This window comes from Hetaerina americana, unplaced genomic scaffold (assembly GCF_022747635.1).
Source record: "Hetaerina americana unplaced genomic scaffold, ioHetAmer1.1.p SCAF_54, whole genome shotgun sequence".
In the NCBI taxonomy this organism is placed as follows: Eukaryota; Metazoa; Arthropoda; class Insecta; order Odonata; family Calopterygidae; genus Hetaerina; species Hetaerina americana.
Genome location: NW_027287139.1, coordinates 1228206 through 1250613, shown reverse-complemented (window position 1 = coordinate 1250613; position 22408 = coordinate 1228206). Strand labels below are relative to the sequence as shown.

Here is a 22408-nt window from a genome sequence, read left to right as displayed (position 1 = left end):
TTTTTATTTCGAGGATGTTCCCCTATGAATAATCACCGTCTATGAATCCTCCCTTAACACTCACGTAGAAATTTCGGAAATCATGTAATGTAACAGCGGGAAATGTACCAAAGATCAAATTGTCAGGTTTTTACGCCTTGGAACTATCCGGCCGTTAACAATACCGCTCCATAGAGAGTATTTACTGATGTAATTAACTGTGTGATATCAGAGTTTTAGGACATGTCTCGTCATCCGAAATTGGTATGATGACTCCATCACACTAATTTCAAAGGCGTTTCAATGCTATACAACAAAGACGTATGTAATTCAATGCTTTCACGGTTACATACATACAAAGGTTCATAAACTTACCTTGCATTCTACAAGCATTGTATTCTACATTCTATAAGCATTCTGCGGGCAAGCAATTGTATATTTGGCATATCCACAGTGAAATGATATCTTTTGTCTTTTATATGGTGCCACTGCATACCAATCTAATATCACTTGCGAGAATTACTACTTGTTATCAACAGGGTTCGTCCGGAAAATAAGTGTACTGATTTTTTCCCGCCGCTCCAGGCGCGCCCAGCACCGCTCTGACGGGCTGCGATTGGAGGGGGGTATGTTGGCAAGCGACGCTGAAAAAGGCAGTCGGCTCTGAGCTGTGGTGTAGTGAGGAGCTCTGTTAACGCGAACCTCCACGCTCGACCCACGTCACGGAACGCGATGCCCAAGTTTTTGGAGCAGCGTTATTCCATCAAATTTGCGGTAAAGCTTGGGAAATCGTCTACCGAAACTGTCGGTATGATTAACCAGGCTTACGGGGAGTCAGCCATGTCCAGAAACATGATCTTTCGGTGGCACAAGATGTTCGTGGAGGGCAGAGAAGAGGTCGACGACGAACCACGGCCTGGACGCCCATCAACGACACTCACCGACGAAAATGTGCGAAAAGTTCGCGATGTACTGAACTCTGATCGTCGTCTTAGTGTTCGGATGATAGCAGAGCAGTGTAATGTGCCAAAAACAATAGTGCACGAGATTATTAGGGAGCAATTACAGATGCGAAAAATTTGTGCAAAGTTGGTGCCGAAAGTGCTCAGTGATGATCAAAGACTCAATCGTTTGGAAATCGCGACACAACTTGCGGATCACTGCAAAAATGATCCACATTTTTTAGAGAACGTTGTTTCGGGTGACGAGACGTGGATCTTTGAGTACGACCCGGAGTCGAAGAGACAAAGTGCGGAGTGGCACACCCCATCATCACCCCGTCAAAAGAAAGCTCGCATGAGCAAATCTCGGATCAAGGCGATGCTCATTGTCTTTTTTGACAAAAAGGGAGTCGTCCACTACGAATTTGTACCTGAACGACAAACTGTAAATGCTGCATTTTACGTCCAAGTGCTCGACAGGCTTCGAAAACGAGTCGCCCGCGTCCGGCCAGCGATCAAAAACATCTGGCGGCTGCATCACGACAATGCGCCGTCTCACACCGCGCTTGTCGTGTCGGACTTCTTGGGCAAGCACGGCGTGGCAACGCTGCCGCACCCGCCCTACAGCCCGGACTTGGCACCACCGGACTTCTTTCTGTTCCCGAAGATAAAGAGGAGTTTGAAAGGAACGCGATACGGGACTTTGGACGCCGTCAAAGAGGCCGTGACGACGTGTCTTCGAGAGGTTCCCGATGATGCCTTCGCGGGAGCGTTCCAGGAATGGGAACGCCGCTGGAACAAGTGTATCGACTCACAAGGGTCCTATTTTGAGGAATATTAGCTTAAGATATGTAAGAGTGTAATAATTTTTTTTCCTGAGCGCAGTACACTTATTTTCCGGACGAACCCTGTACTATGCTATTTCTATTTTGCTAATGCGGACTCTTTTATAAGTTGTAATTTTATTGCTATTGTTTATTTGTAGTATATTCATTTATCGTTTCCCTATTTAGATTTTCTTTGAAATATCATCATATTGCATTTGTTCAAATTTAGCTATGATTGCCAACCTTTCGTTCTTCCTATATACGTACCTCTTAAAAGATGCTTCTCGGGTAATTCAAGACTCAAAGTATAAATGGGCACGTTCACGAAAATGTTCTATGCTGACACTCAACGGTAATCCGCCTTTTCCAAAATCGGGTAATACGAGTATCGTATCAATTGTAGTTGCAGTAAGGTGCATAGGTTTGTCATTTCAGCATTTGTGTGAATAGAGAATATAAACTGTTACCCACGGTGAGACCTCGGGATTGGGAAAGTACTAGTCATTCCATTACTTGTAAATCAGAAATACAACCGTTAAAATTTGATCCTGAAACTTGTAAAAATATGACTTCGTCTTTGGCATACTTATTATTGTCATAGTTAAAATGCATGTATGCATTTTTGCTATGTTGTATTAAATGCATTTTAACTATGCACATGTATGCATTTCTCGTCTATGCTACTCATCGTAAGCTATTCTTTTTCTCATTAACACCAGATTTGCATTCATGGGTACGTATAAAAAAGTATTTAAAAAAATTAGCATCCAATAAATCAATGATAAAAAGACAATAATGTAGTTTTGATGCGTAATTTACGCTGAAGCTTTTGAAATAATTATTTGTAAGAGATGTTCTCGTCAGGTTCTTACAAAAGGAGGTAAACTCTAAGTTTATTTCTGTATTAGATACCTCTCGGCCCAACGCCACTAAATCTGTTTAAATCAGAACCCCAATTTTGATAATCTTAAAGTTGATGACTGGTTACAACCTCATTTACACAATGCGGTGTTTCGAAATGAATAGCGGACAACCAATTCGATAGGGATGTAACAGTCTCATTCTGTTGGAACTCAATGATTAAAAATATGCTGTTATTACTATTTGACAATAATGGAGGAAAGAGTTTCCTGGTGTCGCATACAATCTATTCCAAAAAACAGAGTACTCACATTGCTGTCGTGGGTTGGTAGAGTAATTCAAAAGGGCACCATAAATGTATATTCTTGGCAATAAAATAATAAAGGTTCTCGAGGAAAAAAATAAGTATAGGTGTTTTAATTATGGTGTGTTCAACTTCATATAGTTGATAAACGTGATTTTTACGCATGAACGTCTATATCAGAGAAGTCTTTTTTGGCCAGTAAAAACAGAGCAAGGATAGTCATAATTTACATCGAAAGCGATTGTAAATATAACTGGCATTGACGATCGAGGCATACGTAGTAAGGTTGTCGGGAATCCTCTGCTAAGATTTGGAGACATTTTAGTTGATGTGGCAAATTCAATAGATGAGTAATTTTCTTCTGAAAGGATAAACTTGAAAATTCCAGTCAGCTAAGTTAATCAGCATTCATAGAGAAAATAAATAGTTGGAATTCATTAATGTATTAAGTTTATATTCCTCCGCATAGCCTACAACATTGGCTTGGTGAAACGGCTGGCATGTTCTGATGGCCCCTAGGGCTGAGCTGACGTAATCAATGGCAATTACCCCTGGTAGGGTTACCCAGGTCGAAGATTAGGAATCAAACGAAAGGTTTACCGAGCTGCCATTTGAGCGATGGTATCACCTAAAAACGCTATTGAGAAAGGCAGAAGTAAACCATCTCGATTATAAATCCCAAGTAAGAATGATGGGGAAAATGATGAGAATGAGCCCTGGCAGCTATGATGGGACTCGGCCTACTAAACCGGACTGGACTGCCATGCTAGGCAGTAGGAGAAGCAAGGCTTCCGCGGTCACCATCACGCGAAATCCATAGATAGAGAGAGTAAATAAACATACTTTAAAGAATGCACAGGGTGAGACGGAAGAATAGCGGGGAGCGATAATAATGAAATAATTCCCAGCGGAGGGGAAGAGAACAAGCAAAGGGTGGCTGTAGCATTGGTCAGAGAAATAAGCATAAGCGTAGTAAGCATGGAGCAGGAGAAGGATAGAATATTGCTAGTAGATGTAAAAGTTGAACGAATGAACTTAACAGTCATTATTCAAGCTTACGTGATGACAAGTCAAGACTTGGTGAGGAAGAAATAGATAGTGTATACCATCAATTGCAGCAACGGACGAATCTTAAGTTTCTCCTTTATATCTATTATTTTCTTGACTTTCTTGAATCTAAGATGATTTTTCAGCATCTCATAGTTATGTTCTCTCTCGATATCTGCGCCAGGGTATCTTTAATAGCTTTTGACTTGGTTTTTAAATCTCTTCCTCGCTGAAATGTGAATCTAATCCTAAATCTCCTTATAGCTCCAAACATTTTCAATTTATATATACCTTCTTTGGCGGAGATTGATAAATAGGGTATTTCCGCTCTACATTCACATTTACCAACCTCATACCTCGACTAACGGCATTTCAATCTCTTGCGATGATAAAATAGATATACGTCTCATCACTCATTTTTTTATTATTCCCGTCAAACTTTCCTAGGTATTTTCTACTCCCTCCTTCTTAGTCCTCAGTTGGCGTAGGCATGTGCATACGATATACATACTTTTGCACCGCTGTGGAAACTGTTGGCTTTGTAGCTATATTATCATAAATATCCGTTTGTTATAGAGTGACTTTTACACGCATACACACTACACGACAGGACTGTTGTATTGGACTGTGAATATTGATAAAATAATTACGGTCAATTTATCGTTATAATTTGAGAGTGTTAAAGTTCTTGTGCATTTTAAGTAAAATCTGTTAGTGACTATATTTTTAATGACTTGAACGAGTGAAATATTTTGAAGCCCACTCCATTCCAGTGCATATTTATCTACATAACGTACCAAATACATGCATTCAGTTAAGCTGCAAAAACATTAGAAAGTTGTGGAGTAGTGTTCAATAAACCGAAGCATTTTGGCATTACGTGAATGTGAGAAGAGTTATGTCGAGTTACCCCGCGGGATTATCAATTTTATATTTGAGTGATGTTGTAAACTGAAAACTCGAGATTAATTCTTTTATTTGGGCATTATGCATTGACATTTTCCATTTTCTCGGCCGCATTTGTAAAATGATGGAACTCCCTTTCCAAGAATCATTGAATTTTCCCCTTCCTTAATGCCGCGGGAAGTCGAGTGGATGAAGCAAACGCACTTAAATTAGAAATCTGGTAAGAAGACATGTGAGACATTGGTTGTGAATGTAAAGCTAGTTCAATTCCCATAGTCGATAGTAGGAAACTTAAGAAGACTCCAATGACGTTATTTCGGCCAGCCGGGGACCATCAACGGGGAGGGTAAGGGCTTGATAAGACAAGTCAGTACCGAGGCACCTTTCGATGTCAAATGAGATGAGCCTTCCAAGTTTCTTATTATTGGCTCTATGAATTCACCTGACTTCACGAAAAATCTGGTGTCAAGAAAAGTTTTCGCGTTACTTTTAGTTTTGGAAAAGCCTCCTCCATTCCACGTTAACCTCTAACCTGAAATAGAGGCATTTCGCCGTGGTCATTATCATTCTGATGGAATGTGTTATCCGGAGGAAGTGAATAATGTATTCATGGTGAAGATTGAGGGGGTCGAGGAATGGAAGAGGTTGGAGTGCGGAGTGGTGCGAGCCATCGAAATCGGATTCCCCGCACGAAGTGATTTGCAATCGGAAGTGGATCATCACAGTTGGCTGCGTTCGGGCGAGATTTACTCGCGAGTGCCTGGAAAATTGGAAAAGGGATTTGACCGTGGGGTGTGATCACCCGTCGTGGGTGGTGGAGGGGGGTGCGAGGTAAAAGGGTCGGGGGACGCCGTCTGTTCCCGAGGATTCGTCACGCGTTGCCGTGGAAACGCTGGACGAACCTCGCCTGCTCTTTTTCGCACGTTTCGAGTAATTTGATCGCCAATTCGTCGATTCGGTCATTCCTGGAGGGAATCGCATTGAGGTGAGGATGATTAATGCCTCCTCCCTACGCCGGCAAGTCCATCAGTTTGAGGGGTGAAATCTCAATTCCCGACCGCATGGTATGTAGCAAAACACTGCATAAATTAGGAGTGACGAAATTAATGCCTCCAAAAATAGCCATCGAACCTCTACGCCTAGCGTGGGTGCTTGTTAGCATGAAATTGGCAAAGAAAGTGCTGGTTCATTATATGAAGAACATAATGTATCTTTCCACTGTTCTTTATTTACGTACAACTAGTTCCAACGCTTAAGCGTCATCATCAAGTACAAATTAATCATGTCGCAGTCCATTTATGTATTCCATTCATGAGGGAGCGGAGGGGTGGGTGAGAGAGGGGGGGGGTTGAGGGGAAAAAAGTGGGGTTGCGATCGGCGTTGATTGGGAGGGGGGAGAGGGGTGTTAAGCGTTAGGAAAGGTGATTGATGGGTTCACAGTGGGGGGGGGGGTTTGTTGAGTCTTTCTGTGCAGTGGAAAGATACATTGTGGTCTTCATTTAATGAACATGAACTTCCAGAAAGTTGAGCCGGGAACAATTGAAAGCGCTGATTCGTCGGTCTAATTCAAAAGTTAACTCCACTTAAGGTGCTGACTTTGGTTGTCGTGGTGAGTAAATTTTTTCCAGTATCATTTGTATTATATTATAACTAAATTTAACTTGAGCTTTTCTCGTTAATTTTATTGTCATATGTGAGGCATGTTCAAAGGGTAAGGATCGTTTGGCCATGAATTATATGTATATTCCTTATAAAAAGTTGTTGCTGACTATTTTAGTTTCCTACAAAACACTTCCCTTCGTAATCTCCTAAGCACACTATTCGCAACACTGCATCAGCTTCTTGAATCCCTCAGCATAAAGGCAGACGTTCGCCGCCTCTGGAAATAGAACCAGTTGACAACGGCGGTCTTGAGTTCCACGTCGACTTCAGATCGGCGCTGTAGAGTGGGAATATTCATAAAATTTATGGTAAAAGTTTGTTTTACTAATGATACTGTCAAAGACATCATTTCAGTTTGTAGTTGATGAGGACAAGACTTTTTAGGAAAGACCGTATCGCTTGGCGCTTGCCCCCCCCAATCCCTCTACTCTTCCGAAAGTAGGAAATGAACTGTTTTACTAACATTTCAAGTTTGCCGGCGATATTTTCAATGTAATTTACACAAATTTGCTCAAATTAATAAGAAAAAGGTGAAATCTTAAACCACTTGTCTGCGAATACTGTTATTGTGAGTAGTCTGAAAAAGTTTCCAACCTAACAAATGAACGAGACATTTTTCCTTCAAAATTATTTTTATTTTTCAACACAGTATCCTACCAAGTCGACACACTTTTTCCAGCGATGCTCTAATTTTTTTTAATCCTTTCAAATAATAGTCGACGTCTTTCTTCACAAAATAGGCGTTTATGTATGCGATAACCTCCTCGTCCGATGAAAATATAGTATGTCCTCCAAGCGAAATTTTAAGGATCGGAAACGGAAAAATCGCTGGATGGGTTAGATCTGGTGAATGCGGTGAGTGATGGTCAACCTATCCGAAGTGCAATTCATGACTTTTAACCATGGTGAACGCCGAAATGTGAGCAGGTCTTAATGGAAAAGCACTTTCTTCTGCTTTAAATGCGGTCGGTTATTTGCCATTTATGCCTTCAGCTGGTCAATAATAATGCGTATAACTCTCTCGTTATTGGTTTACCATGTTGAAGGTAACATAAAAACACATTGCCGTGCGTATCCCAAGAAATAGTCGCAATCATCCTCCCGGCCAATCAAACCGTCTTCGCCAAATTCGGAGCAGATTCATCCATTTCAGTCCACTGTTTTGACCGTTCTTTCGTCTCGAGAGTCTAGTAGTGGGTCCAACGGTCATCTCCAGTTATGAATCAATTCAAAATATCCGACTCTCTTCACATTAACCGCACCTTTGGAAATGCTCATGGGAATGCCTTTTTGGTCCAGAGTGAGCAAACACGGCACCAAAAACACGGATGGCTTACGCTGGTCCAATTCTTAAAACAAACGCATTCTTTCGATATTACCATAGACTCAGCTATTTCTCTAGCCTTAATTAGTCGGTCGTCCAGTGCCATCTGGTGAACGTCTTTGATGTTATCGGCGGTGGTCGGAGTTTTTGGCAGTCCCGAACGCTCATCATCAGCCAAGCCTGCACGACCACGTTTAAATTCAGCCGCCCGAATTTCCAAAGGGTCGTACGTTATCTACCGCGCTCTTTTCCCCGCGATAATTTTCACCTCGCGATACGTTTCTCCCGTGAGAGGGGACCGCGTAGGTACGTACGTACCAAAAGTCACTTTCACAACGGCAGCATTAATGCAATAACAAATAACACAAAAAAGCTGATAAATGTAACTTTTAGCTGATGAATAAAAAAAAAAGGAAAACAAACTAACAACTTGGAGGCACCCCGTTGCGCTTAAATAATGCGGCAAAAACATATTAAATAAGGTTGAATGGTTTAATCATTGGCTTGGCAAGTAGAAGATTCGTGGTTCAAGTACCGGTCAGGGAAGCTTTTTACGCTAGTGATCTGCTCGATTCCGCCTTCCCTAACATTCCTATGTTCGTCTTTTATATGTGTTCCTTATCACATTTCCTTATACCTATATCTATGCGGATGAATATTTGTTTGCCATTTAATGGGTTTTCGTCTTTGACTTCGTTCTCCGTACACACACACACACACACACATACACACACACACACACACACATATATACTATATATATTTTTTTAAGGTAATATACCGGTTAAGGTAGGTTTTCGGATGGACACAACTACCAAACAAATATTTTATTACTCCTAACAAAAAACAAAATCCATCATCCTACTCTATATCAGGTCCCTCTTCATCTCTGAGTACTTTCTTCCTCCCTTCATCCCGTCCAACATCCCTATCCTGTTCCTTCCCTTTCCTCTTTTGCCCAACATTCTACCCTCTATCACAGTCTTCAACATCCCACTGCCGGTCAACACCCCCTTCATCCACTTTTCCTGCCTCCATAGTATTTCTCCCAACAAACCACTTTCTTCGCCCATCAGACCAAGAACTTCCTCATTTGTTTTCTTCTCCGTCGATTTCACCTTCTCCATTTTTCTCCACCCCACATTTCAAAAGCCTCCAGTCTACGTCTATCCTCCTGCTTCAATGACCACGTTTCCACGCCGTACATTGCTACGCTCCATATCAGAGTTTTTACGAGTCCTTTCTTAATATCCTTACTCAACGTCCCTGTCATAAACTCCCTCCTCCTTGTGACAGCCTCTTTTCCTAGTGCAATTCTTCTCCTAATGCCCCTACTAATTTGACCATGTTGGTCCAAAACACTTCTGAGATACATAAACTGTTTTATCTGCCCTAGCTTTTGCCCTCCCTTTTTAATGTTTAGCTTAGCCTTTTTCTTTCTAGAAAATCGCATAACCTTTGTTTTATTAGTATTGATTCTCATCCCATACCTCTCGCACTGAATTTACAATTCACTCAGTAATGCTTGCAACCCCTTGGCTGACTGACAAACTAAAGCTTGGTCATCAGCAAACCTAACTGATTTTACGAATTCCCCGCCCACTTTCATTCCTACCTCGAGTTCTTCCCATGCCTCTTTGATCATTTCCTCTACATACAGGTTGAACAGCAACGGTGATAATGGGCAACCCTGCCTTACACCCCTTCCTAACACTGCCCATCCTGACTCCCCGTTTCCCACCCGCACCTGAGCAGTCTGAGACATGTACAGGTTGCGGATAAGCCTCCTTTCTCACCAATCTATTCCTATTTTCTGCAATATACTCATTAGTTTTTCCCAGTTCACTCTATCAAAAGATTTTTCGAAATCTACGAAACAGGCAAATACCTCCTGGTTGTGTTCTATATTCCTCTCAATTAATAATCTCATTACTGCAATGGCATCACGCGTACCTCTCCCTTTCCTAAACCCAAACTGATCATCCCCGAATTAATCATTTGCCCTACTCTCTATCCTTTTGTTTATGATCCTGAGAACAACTTTAGCGGCGTGGGATATAAAACGTATTGTCCTGTAATCCTCACGTGATGTAGCATTTACCTTTTTCGGAATAGGAACTAAAACTGATCTCACAAAGTCTTCCGGCCAGATTCCCTCCTCATAAATACTACGGATCAGCCCATAGAGTCTCTTCCTCCCACATTTTCCTAACCATTTTAAAAGTTCCACGGGAATGTTATCTACCCCCACGGCCTTATTTAGTTTCATCTCCCTTAATGCCCTTTCTATCTCATTGTCTAGTATGCCTGGACCTAAGCTGTCTTCCTCTACGTCATTTTCTTTTTCAATGTCTAACTTTGTTGGTCTGAGTTCCTTACTATACAGTTCTTCTATATACTCCTTCCACCTCTCTTGGATCTTTCCTGCGTCAACTATTACCTTACCCGCCTTATCTCTAACTGTTAGCATAGCTCTTCCTTTCTTACTTCCCGATAACGATTTAACTTTGCTGTACAGCGCACCGATTTCACCCTTCCTCTGCAGACTTTCCATATCCTCGCACTGCGTCTTCCACCATGCTTCTTTTGCTTTATTTGTTGCCCGCCTCAATTTATTGTTCAATTCTTTGTACTTCATTTTGCCTAATTCTGTATTTATATTCTTCCATTTTCGCCGCTCATCCATTTTTGTAATCATCTCATCCGTGATCCATGGTTTCCTAGTCCTTTTAGCGTTAACGGTTCCAATAGTGTGTTTTGCGGCTTTAGACAACCCCTTCTTGATCATTTCCCATTTTTCTTCGATAGTACTAAGCCCTTTACCATCCTCCATGATTTTCTCTACCGCCTGTTTGTATTCCTTCCTTTTCAACCCATTTAACGCTTCTACATTCCATTTTCTAACTCGCCGCCCCTGCCTTATCTTTTTGAAACGTACGCTACATTTCATAACAACTAAATTGTGGTCTGAGTCCGCATCCGCTCCCGGGAAGCTGTGGGAATTTATCACACTGTTCCTAAACCTGTGTCTAACCAGGATATAATCTAGCTGATATCTTCCTTAGTCACCTGGCATTTTCCATGTATACCTGCGTCTTTTGTGGTGCATAAACCAGGTGTTGGTGATGACTAACCCCTGTCTCCTGCAGAACTCAACTGCTTTCTCCCCGCGGTCATTCCTCGTGCCTAAACCGTAGTCCCCCACCTCATCACCATCTCTTCCTTCGCCTACCGTCGCATTCCAATCCCCCATCACTATCAAATGTTTCCCTGCAGGAACACACGCGATCATGTCCTCTAACTGATCGTATATCCTATCGACCTCTTCTTCCTTATGGTTGCTCGGTGGCATGTATACCTGAATAATAACCAAGTTCGTCGGTTCTGCTCTTATCTCCACTAGTAGTATTCTATCCGTTACCTGCTCTATGTTGACTACGCTTCTACTTACCTCTTCATTTAATACTATGGCAACCCCTCGTTGGCTCTCGTCCCCACCGCTGTATATTATTCTATACTTATCACTCCAGTAATCCCCGCTATCTTTCCATCTCACCTCGCATAGACCTAAAATATGTATATTTCCCCTTTCCATCTCTCGCTTAACATTCTCCAATTTCCCTGTCCTCATCATTGTCCTAACATTCCACGTTCCTATTCTAACTTATGTGGTCTTCTTCTCCTGCGTCTTCTGTACTGCTGCTGCTGGTTTTCCCATGCAAGGGTTTCGTGGGATGACGACCGCGGAAGCCTTGCCTCCCCCGCTGCCGGGCACGACACACGGCCGATTAGGCCGAGCCCCGTGGTTGCCAGGACTCAAAATATCTCTATTGTCCATCATATTTTTCTTGGGAATGATAATTGAGGTGGTTTCCCGTTTCCTTCCTCAATAGTGTTTTTAACGTGACACCATCAGTTATTGTCCGCCCCACTGGGGTCAGACGCCATTGCAGCCGCCTCACTGAGGAACAGACGCTGCGTGGACTAGCTTTCGTCTGGCTCCTAACCTTCGACCTATCTGGCATGGGTGACCCTACCAGGAGCAATTATTATTACTCCCGCCAGCACAGCTCTAGGGGTCATCGGAACGCACAAGCCCTTCCACCACGTCAAGGTTGTAGTCCGGGGTGGGGACATATATATATATATATATATATATATATATATATAATGGGCTGACACAATATAACACAAATAGAATAGAATAGCAACATTTAAAAAGACACTCACACGGTAAATTGTTCGAGCTTTCGGCCCTCTCAGAGGCCTTCTTCAAGAGAGACTGAAAATATGCTGTTGCTGTGGAGAGGGGAAAGGGGTATGGGCGGGGAGGGGAGGTGTGGAGGGAATGCTGGGAGGGAAATTAAATATGGCGGTTAAGGGTGGGAATTTTGAAAGAACGGAAAGCTAATATGTAGGCGGATTCACGAGTTCTCACCTCTATATTGTTGGCTGAATAAGGTAGGGATTCTAGGATGCTGAGAGAAAAACACTCGTCGAATGAAAGGTTCTGGGAATTGGCGTGTGAAGGGATAGGAAGAGAAGAGAGTGAGGCCGAATTGCAGGAGTACCGGTGATTATTCATTCGGATGGATAAGGGGGTAATGCATTCGCCTATGTAAAAGGAAGTGCAATGTTTGCATGATAATATATAAATAATATTTTTTGAGAGGCAATTAGCGTGGGAACGAGGTGAGGGGGCAATGAGGGGATGTAGGGAGAGGGGAGTATTTAGCCAGTACTCCTGCAATTCTGCCTCACTCTCTTCTCTTCCTATCACTTCACACGCCAATTCCCAGAACCTTTCATTCGATGAGTGTTTTGCTCTCAGCATCCTAGAATCCCTACCTGATTCAGCCACCAATATAGAGGTGAACTCGTGAATCCGCCTACATATTAGCTTTCTGTTCTTTCGAAATTCCCACCCTTAACCGCCATATTTAATTTCCCTCCCAGCATTCCCTCCACACCTCCCCTCCCCGCACATACCTCTTTCCCCTCTCCACAGCAACAGCATATTTTCAGCCTCTCTTGAAGAAGGCCTCTGAGAGGGCCGAAAGCTCGAACAATTTGCCGTGTGAGTGTCCTTTTAAATGTTGCTATTCTATTCTATTTGTGTTATATTGTGTCAGCCCATTATTGTACCGCTCGTGTGAGTTTTTCCGTACAATCGGTATATATATATAATATATATACCGATTATATTTATTATATATATATTATTATTATATAGTATATATATATATTATATATTATATATTATATATTATGTATTATATATTATGTATTATATATATATATATATATATATATATATATATATATATATATATATATATATATATATATATATATACATATGTGTGTGTGTGTGTGTGTAATTTTCCACAATTTGAATTCTTTTCCAAAGGTTTCGCTTGTGAAGAGGCGAGCTTTCCTTGTGAGCTCTATTCCACTCCAATAGATGTTATCATCAACTCGACTAACAGCGATGGCAGAAGGCATCGCCCAAATGAATCCAGTGAATATCCGACAAGAATTAGGTCCTCCACTGCTGCTACTGTCTGCCTCGCCCAGCGGTTCTTCTGCGATGGCACTCCACACTGCCCAAATGGAGAAGATGAGAGCCTCCTGGCTTGTGGTAATTAAATGATGTTCAATTCTTGCTAACTCTGAATGTAGATGAATGATTAACTGGAGGAGTATCTGCACGACTACAGGGAGCGTTCCTAAAGTAATTGATTTATTTTTAGTAATCTATGGCACATATTTGCACAAATACTGATAATTCTTCGAAGTACTGTCCTTGAGCCGGTACGCACCCTAGAATGCGTCTTCGGGGACTTCTCGCAAGGTCTTCGTCACGGCTGATTGGATCTCTTCTATGGACGAAAAACGGCTACATTTCAGGGCTGCCTCAATCTAAGGGGACAAAAAGAAGTCTGCTGGGGCGACGTCAGGACTATAGGGGGTATGGGGCAGCGTTGGCACTTGGTGTTTGGCCAGGTACTCGCGGACTCGTAGCACGCAGTGGAAAACACCTTGGCGCACAATTTCCTCATCGCTAAATCTTCAATAACTAACACTTCAGAAAAACAACAGAAGACGACAAGTTCAGTTCATTGGCAACCATCTTGATACTCAGTCGACGTTCAGATCCAACAATAGTCGGAAACGAGGCACATTGTTATCGGTTTTGTTGGTTGACGGCCGCCCGGGAAGGCCGTCAACCCGCGGCCGCCGGTTTTCGTCGTGAACCTCTTCCCGGCCCTCCTTGAAGGCTCTTGATCACTTCGAAACTTGTGAGTAGGAAAGAGCAAAGTCCCCGTAAGCCTCAAGAATCATTTTATAAGTCTCCTCAGAGATTTTTTCAGTTTAGCCCTAAACTTAGTATTCGTGTAACGTTGCTTCATCATCGATTCCATTTTTTTCGTGACGCAGTCAGCGCGCAAGGTCACACAATACCTGACGTCCTGCCGCTTGCACAGGTGAGCACTGAGACCGGTTTCGAGGCAAAGCTTAGCGTCCCCCCCCCCCCACTTACTCCAAGTGATTCCATCCCACTCCGACCAAAATGAGCGGCGCGAGATAATTATTTACATTACTTTATGAAGGCACCCTGTAAGCAGGTCGAAGGGACTAGCAAGGCGATTTCTCCTGTTTTTTCTGCACTACATGTGCACTAATTTGACATGCAATTTATGAATGAATATATTTTCAATTAGTATATAACTCTACCAAACGGCCGTCTGTCGTGCCCAGCAGCGGTGGAGGAAAGGCTTCCGCGGTCATCATCCCACGAAACCCTTGCAAGGTAAAACCGGAAGCAGCAGGACAGAAGACGCAGGAGAAGAAGACCAAATTAGTTAGAATAGGAAAGTGGAATGTTAGGACAATGATGAGGACAGGGAAACTGGAGAATGTTAAGCGAGAGATGGAAAGAGGAAAAATAGATATTTTAGATCTATGCGAGGTAAGATGGAAGGATAGCAGGGATTACTGGAGTGATCAGTATAGAATAATATAAAGCCGCGGGGATGAGAGCCGACGAGGGGTTGCCAAAGTCGGTAGCGTAGTCAACATAGAACAGGTAACGGATAGAATATTAGCAGTAGAGACAAAAGCAGAACCGACGAACTTGGTTATTATTCCGGTATAAATGCCACCTTAAAACCATACGGAGGAAGAGGTCGATAGGATATACGATCAATTAGAGGTCATAATCACGGGTGTTCTTGCAAAGAAACATTTGATAGTGATGGGGGATTGGAATGCGACGGTAGGCAAAGGAAGAGATGGTTATGAGGTTGGGGATTACGGTTTAGGCACGAGGAATGAATGCAGGGAGAAAGCAGTTGTGTTCTGCAGGGGACAGGGGTTAGTCATCACCAACACCTGGTTTAGACACCACAAAAGTCGCAGGTATACATGGAAAATGCCAGTGGACTCAGAAAGGCATAAGATAGATTTTATCCTGGTTAGACACAGGTTTAGGAACAGGGTGATAAATTCGCACAGCTTCCGGGGAGCGGATGCGGACTCTGACCACAATTTAGTTATTATGAAATGTAGCGTCCGTTTCAAAAAGATAAGGCAGGGGCGGCGAGTTAGAAAATGGAATGTAGAAGCATTAAATGGCTTGAAAAGGAAGGAATACAAACAGGTGGTAGAGGAAATCATAGAGGATGGTAAAGAACTAAGAACTATCGATGAAAAATGGGTAAGTATCAAGAAAGGGTTGTCTAAAGCCGCAAAAGACAATATTAGAACCGTTAACGCTAAAAGGACTAGGAAACCATGGATCACGGATGAGATGATTACAAAGATGGATGAGCGGAGAAAATGGAAGAATGTAAATAAAGAGTTAGGCAAAATGAAGTACAAAGAGTTAAACAATAAATTGAGGGGGCCAAAAAATAAAGCAAAAGAAGCATGGTGGAAGACGCAGTGCGAGGATATGGAAAGTCTGCAGAGGAAGGGTGAAATCAGTGTGCTGTACAGTAAAGTTAAATCTTTATCGGGAAGTAAGAAATGGAGATCTATGCTCACAGTTAGACACAAGGCAGGTAAGGTAATAGTTGACACAGGAAATATCCAAGAGAGATGTATAGTTAAGACCTTCGACCAACAAAGCTAGACATTGAGAAAGAATATGACGTAGAGAGAGATAGCTTAGGTCCAGGCATACTAGACGATGAGATAGAAAGGGCATTAAGGGAGATGGAACTTAATAAGGCTGTGGGGGTGGAAAACATTTCCGCGGAACTATTGAAATGTTTAGGAAAATGTGGGAGGAAGAGGCTATATGGGCTGATTCGTAGTATATATGAGGAAGGAATGTGGCCGGAAGAATTTGTGAGATCAGTTTTGGTTCCTATTCTGAAAAAGGTTAAGGCTACATCATGTGAAGACTACAGGACAATAAGTTTGATATCCCATGCAGCTAGAGTTGTTCTCAGGATCATAAACAAAAGTATAGAGAGTAGGGCAAATGATTACTTAGGGGATGATCAGTTTGGGTTTAGGGAGGGGAGAGGTACGGGTGATGCCGTTGCAGTAATGAGATCATTAATCGAGAGGAATATAGAACACAACCAGGAGGTATTTGCCTGTTTCGTAGATTTTGAAAAAGCATTTGATAGAGTAAATTAGGAAAAACAAATGAGTATATTGCAGAAAATAGGAATAGACTGGATGGAAGGAGGCTAATCCGCAACCTGTACATGTCTCATACTACTCAGGTGCAAGTGGGGAATGGGGAGTCCGGATGGGCAGTGTAAGGCAGGGTTGCCCATTATCACCGTTGCTGTTCAACCTGTATGTAGAGGAAATGATTAAAGAGGCATGGGAAGAACTGGAAGTAGGAATGAAAGTGGGCATGGAATTCGTAAAATCAGTTAGGTTTGCTGATGACCAAGCTTTTGTTTGTCAGTCAGCCAAGGGGTTGCAAGCATTGCTGAGTGAATTGGAAATTCAGTGCGACAGGTATGGGATGAAAATCAATATTAATAAAACAAAGGTTATGCGATTTTCTAGAAAGAAAAAGGCTAAGCTTAACATTAAAGTAGGAGGGCAAAAACTAGAGCAGGTAGAACAGTTTACGTATCTCGGTAGTGTTTTGGACCAACACGGTCAAATTAGTAGGGGCATTAGGAGAAGAATTGCACTAGGAAAAGAGGCTTTCACAAGGAGGAGGGAGTTTATGACAGGGACGTTGAGTAAGGATATTAATAAAGGACTCGTAAAAACTCTGATATGGAGCGTAGCAATGTACGGCGTGGAAACGTGGTCATTGAAGCAGGAGGATAGACGTAGACTGGAGGCTTTTGAAATGTGGGGTGGAGAAAAATGGAGAAGGTGAAATCGACGGAGAAGAAAACAAATGAGGAAGTTCTTGGTCTGATGGGCGAAGAAAGTGGTTTGTTGGGAGGAATACTATGGAGGCAGGAAAAGTGGGTGAGGGGGGTATGGACTGGCACTGGAATGTTGAAGACTGTAGTATAGGGGAGAATGTTAGGCAAACGAGGAAAGGGCAGGAACAGGATAGGGATGTGGGACCGGATGAAGGGAGGAAGAAAGTACTCAGAGATGAAGAGGGACCTGATATAGATTAGGATTCTGGATTTTGTTTTTTGTTAGGAGTCACAAAATGTTTTATTTATTAGCTGTGTCCTTCCAAAAACCTACCTTTACAGGTAGATTACCTAATATATATATATATATATATATATATATATATATATATATATATATATATATATATACATACACACACTCTTCCCATTTACTACTACCTTTACATATCACATTCCTGAAATGGAAATAGTACAACCTTTTTGGGGAAAAATTGTATTGTACTATTAGTGATCATATTAATGATAATATATTCTAGTACCCATTTTATATTCCATGATTGTGCATTTGTTTACACTTGTGTTTCTTCTACTTACCTTGTTCCTTATGGAAAATGTTGACATAGGGTTAATACTAATATTATAGTTTTATATTTTATTAATGTTCCTTCGGTTTAAATTTTCCCCGTTTTCTTATCAGCTGACTTGCACGGGAGTATGTTGCTGAACACCATCATGTCTTCCCAAAGAACCCCCCCAGTGAAAGCAGCCTGCCGTAAGTGTTTTGTTTTACCAAATAGGATGAATCTATATCAAGTAAGATGAACTTAATTAGTTAGCTCTTCGTGAAGCTCTTTTATTGGGGAAATAGATTTTTTATTTTCAATTAAAATGAAAGGTGCTACTATTTGTTCATTATTACGTTCAACTTTCCCCAAATCACACCTGAAGCAATGCAACTTGTTTCGATGTTTTTGAAAGATGTGCTAAAGCATATTTATGTGCCCTTTGATAATTCATGTTCTCTTGATTTTGACTCTTTATTTCCTCATACAATTTGAATCAGGTGTAATGTACAACTTCAAAAAATACCTTGCGAATTCATTTACTCTGTCTGCATTTTCCATTTTTACTGCTCCATTCTTTAGCTTTATTGTTTGGACCACTTCTCTTCTGGTGTTTCTTTTTCTAAGATTATGGTAAGCGTTATTAGAGGTAATATAAGGCATTTTATACACTCAACCCCAGACATTCCTTTCTTTATAGTCAATTTTTTCAAAGTTTCCATATGAATTGTATCAAAATTTGTACTTGATTTTTTCTTTGTATAATATTATGCTCTTAATTTTCTTATTCATATCCAAATCTCTTTTTTGTAAAATTCAGGATTAATGTTCATTTTTGACTTCTTGCTTGGAATGAGCATGTTACTCCTTTTATGAATATTTCTCTAAAATTTTGCCAAATGTCATTATCTATTGATCCTTCATTTGCCCATTTGATTATTCCTTTTTTTTAGATATAATGGGAATCCATCTACTTTTGCCTTTTTTGAACTGATAGAGTATTTGGCGTAAAGGCTTCTCATATCAGTAGGTCAAATGCAAGTTCAACATTAGAGCTGAATGATCATTGATACTATTTGATGTCTCATAGCTTTCATAGAAATGATAAGACTTTATCAAGCAAACATTTTCAATATTTATCCCTTTTGTTGTACTATCAACAATTTGGTAAAATTCACATTCCCATATTCAAGTATTAACTAATTTTTGAGCTTTCTCACCTATTTCTTTATTACTGCACAGTCCAATATGTATTAATCAAGTTTAAGTCCCCAGCAATGATTACTTTTTATTTAAATCCTGCTCGCAGCATGTATCATATATACCTGTATGTATTAACTTACCTAGTACCTTTATCCCCTCCTCCCAGTGGCTCATTGTATCCTGTTTTATATGTATTATTGAGTGGATCAAGTACTAGTACTCTTAATATCTTATGATTTGCATCTTCATCTTTCAGGTAGCTATAGAGCTCTTTCAAATCAAAAATAGAAACCCACTCACCCCTTGAATCTCTTGTCTCTTCTATTCACTGTATAATTATCTGGAAATATTTCCAGAGTTCCCACCTCTTCTTTTAACCAAGAGTCAGTTCCTATGATCACTGCTGGGATAAAAATTTCAACCAAGGTTACCAATTCATGAATCTTATTTACAGCACTTTAACGATTCACCTTGTGAAGACTTAAAACCTCTTTTGTTTATGTTGTCGTAGCTCCATCTTTTAATTTTGATATTTCTCTCAATTAGACTTTGTACTACATGAGCCATGCTTGAAGAAAGAAGTTTGCATACTCTTCTACAGTTTTGGAGGGTTCCACTGTTCACCTGAAGAATTTTGAAGTCTTTACCTTCAATTATACCCTCTATACTGTGATCATCCTTGAGAATTTCTGTACAGCCACTGTATCCACACAGAATAAACCTAATCTGTGACACACCCAATCTATCTGCTCATTGATATAATCAATCCTACTGTTCCAAATATCTTTCCTGTGTATTTTTCCACTGATTACTATGTTGGCATCATGAAATTTCTTGTTTGCTAAAATTGCTGAAATTGCTACCACATACATATCCCATACTAACCCAACAATGCCCCTCAACCTTCCATCTCCTCAACTTTGGTTCAGCATTGTTCAGTCATCATAACTGGGATGTAGTTTACTCTTCCTCCACTTCCCTTACTAATTTTCTTGCTGAATCTTATTACAGAATTTCCCACGAGCTTTATTTTTGTTTTATCGACCTTTAAATTTACACATTTCTTGAGGCAGAGGTGGACCTTTCCTTATAGATTTTCCTCCACCTGCTCTGCCTCCTCCCCCCGAGCACGTACACTGTCTTAGCTAATCCTGTCTCAGACTGTGTTTGCTATTCCTTGCCTTAATTCTTTACCCATTATCCCTATCATCAATTATTTTTTCTTGCAAATGGTTCTTCGGTCAAAGAATTCCTCCTCCTAATGTCTCTAATAGTATCTCCATTTCCATACTCCAGTAGGCTTGCTCATTTTTTGGGATTTGGCATCTAATATATGGACAGACTTTGCACATGCCAGTTTGGCATTGACAGCCCAACTAAGATTTAAGGGGTAAAATGTTCTCATTCATTCTTTCTTACTCAAATATCGGCATTCAAAACCCTCCAAGCAGTCTAAGCCTAACTAAAAACCTTGGACTGAAGGCATCGCATCTTTATAATCATTACCATTAAAGCTATATACAGCAATATTTATGTCAACTGATTGAGCATATCAGTCAATGGTTGTGATCACAGTGATTCAGATATTTTCCAATATATGGCAAATATATTAATGTCAAATTTTACATATTAATGTTTCATTTGGATTTATTAAAGTATTTCTTATTTTAGATACATAACTCCTTCATACATTTAAGTTTCAGGCAAAATGAAACCACAGGACAAAGCTTCATTTTAGGGATGGCTTCACAAAACAGAGGCGAGTGATCAACTTAAGATAATCCAAACTAATATATTGTTCATACTCTTACAGAGATAGCTGCATACCCAGAGGAATGTTTCTGTAAGTACGCCACCCATCTCATTTGTGAGGGGATGGATAGAGTTCCAGATCAAGTCACGCCAACTGTTACAAGAATGTGAGTTTGAGTATTTCTGAGTCAATTGATTTCTCATAATTCCTTGGATTTCAATGATACCCATAATCAATGTGTACTCTTATGTTTATTAGTATTAGAAATACTCGTGGGTCATTTCAACTTATTTGCCAAGAAGGGTGTCTCTCTCACACACATTTTTAACAAACACACGCACGCAGTTTTAACATACACGTGGTCATTGAAACACACGCACACATTGGAACACACACGGCTGTCGTCTTCTGAAGACGACAGCCGTGCTGTCGAAACGTCAAATAACAAATTGTGAGTGTCCTTTCTTTGTGTTTCTATATTCTAATAATCTAAATCTGTTTTTTAACTTTATATATATATATATATATATATATATATATATATATATATATATATATATATATATATATGCTTTCATAGACGTAACACGGAAGTGCCGAATAGTACAATACACAGTCACCACTCCCTCCTCCAACGAGGATACCCTGATTCTCTCCTCCATAAAAAAATACTTAAACATTCCTACACCCCCAAGCCTGCGTCAACCACAGACTCCCAGCCTCTCTCAATCTGTACTACCTACTTCCCAGGCATTCAGTCTCTCAAAGTTATCCTCAAAGACCTATTCCCCATCCTCAAAAATCACAACACTTCCTCCAACCTTCTCCCCAATTGCCCCTCTGTCACCTTCAAACGTCCCGCCAACCTAGCAGATATCCTCAAATCCACCAGGCCACTCTCAAAATCCCCTCACACACCCAGAGCCATACCCACTCCATGTCATCGAGCAAGATGCAAAACCTGCCCTATTTTCACCACTCCACCCCACTCCATCCCACCATTCAACTCTCTCCCGCCCTTCCCCTATTCCTCTTGCACTTCCAAGAATGTTGTTTATCTTCTTACCTGTAAACTCTGCCCGTCCTTTTACATAGGCCAATGTTCCACACCACTTAACATTAGAATCAATAACCACCGAGCCTCGTGCAATCCCTCCTCCCCGTCCGCGGGTCTCCCCATCCCTAAACATGCTTCCCATCATAATACCCCCTTCAACCAGTGTTACAATGTTTCCGTCCTAGCGTCCCTTCCCACATCCGATAACCCTATAGAATTAAAAACCCTTGAATTGGCATTCATTTACATCTGTATGGCCTATCAGCATCCGGGCCTCAATGTCGTTCACTGATGGGAGTGGCCTAAAATTGTTACTTCCACCCCTTCCCTCTCCCTTTCCTCTCCCCAACCATTCCTTTCACCCCTCCTTCGCCTCCCGTTCTCCCCTTCCCCTGGCCCCCTTCCCTTTCTCTCGCATCCCTCACCTCAACAATTCCAGCAGTCATTACTTCTACATCTTCAGAGGAAGACGGATTGTTTCCGTCGAAATATCAAGAAAATACGTGTGAGTGTTCTCTTTTTTGTTTGTGTTTCTATATTATGTGTTACTGTGTATTGTACTATATATATATATATATATATATATTCGCGGAAATAAAACCACTGATAACATTGCTGCAATTGT

General features: G+C 41.0%; 1 protein-coding gene across 1 annotated transcript in view; it reads left to right on the top strand.

Annotated features, from left to right (window-relative positions):
* The window catches only part of LOC139694759 (relaxin receptor 2-like), a 70589-nt gene that overhangs the window by 6129 nt on the left and 42052 nt on the right, over positions 1-22408 (top strand). The window contains exons 3-5 of the mRNA XM_071593266.1: positions 13262-13492; positions 17905-17979; positions 20787-20892. Coding sequence (XP_071449367.1) covers positions 13262-13492; positions 17905-17979; positions 20787-20892 — 412 coding nt within the window. The remainder of the gene's footprint in view (positions 1-13261; positions 13493-17904; positions 17980-20786; positions 20893-22408) is intronic.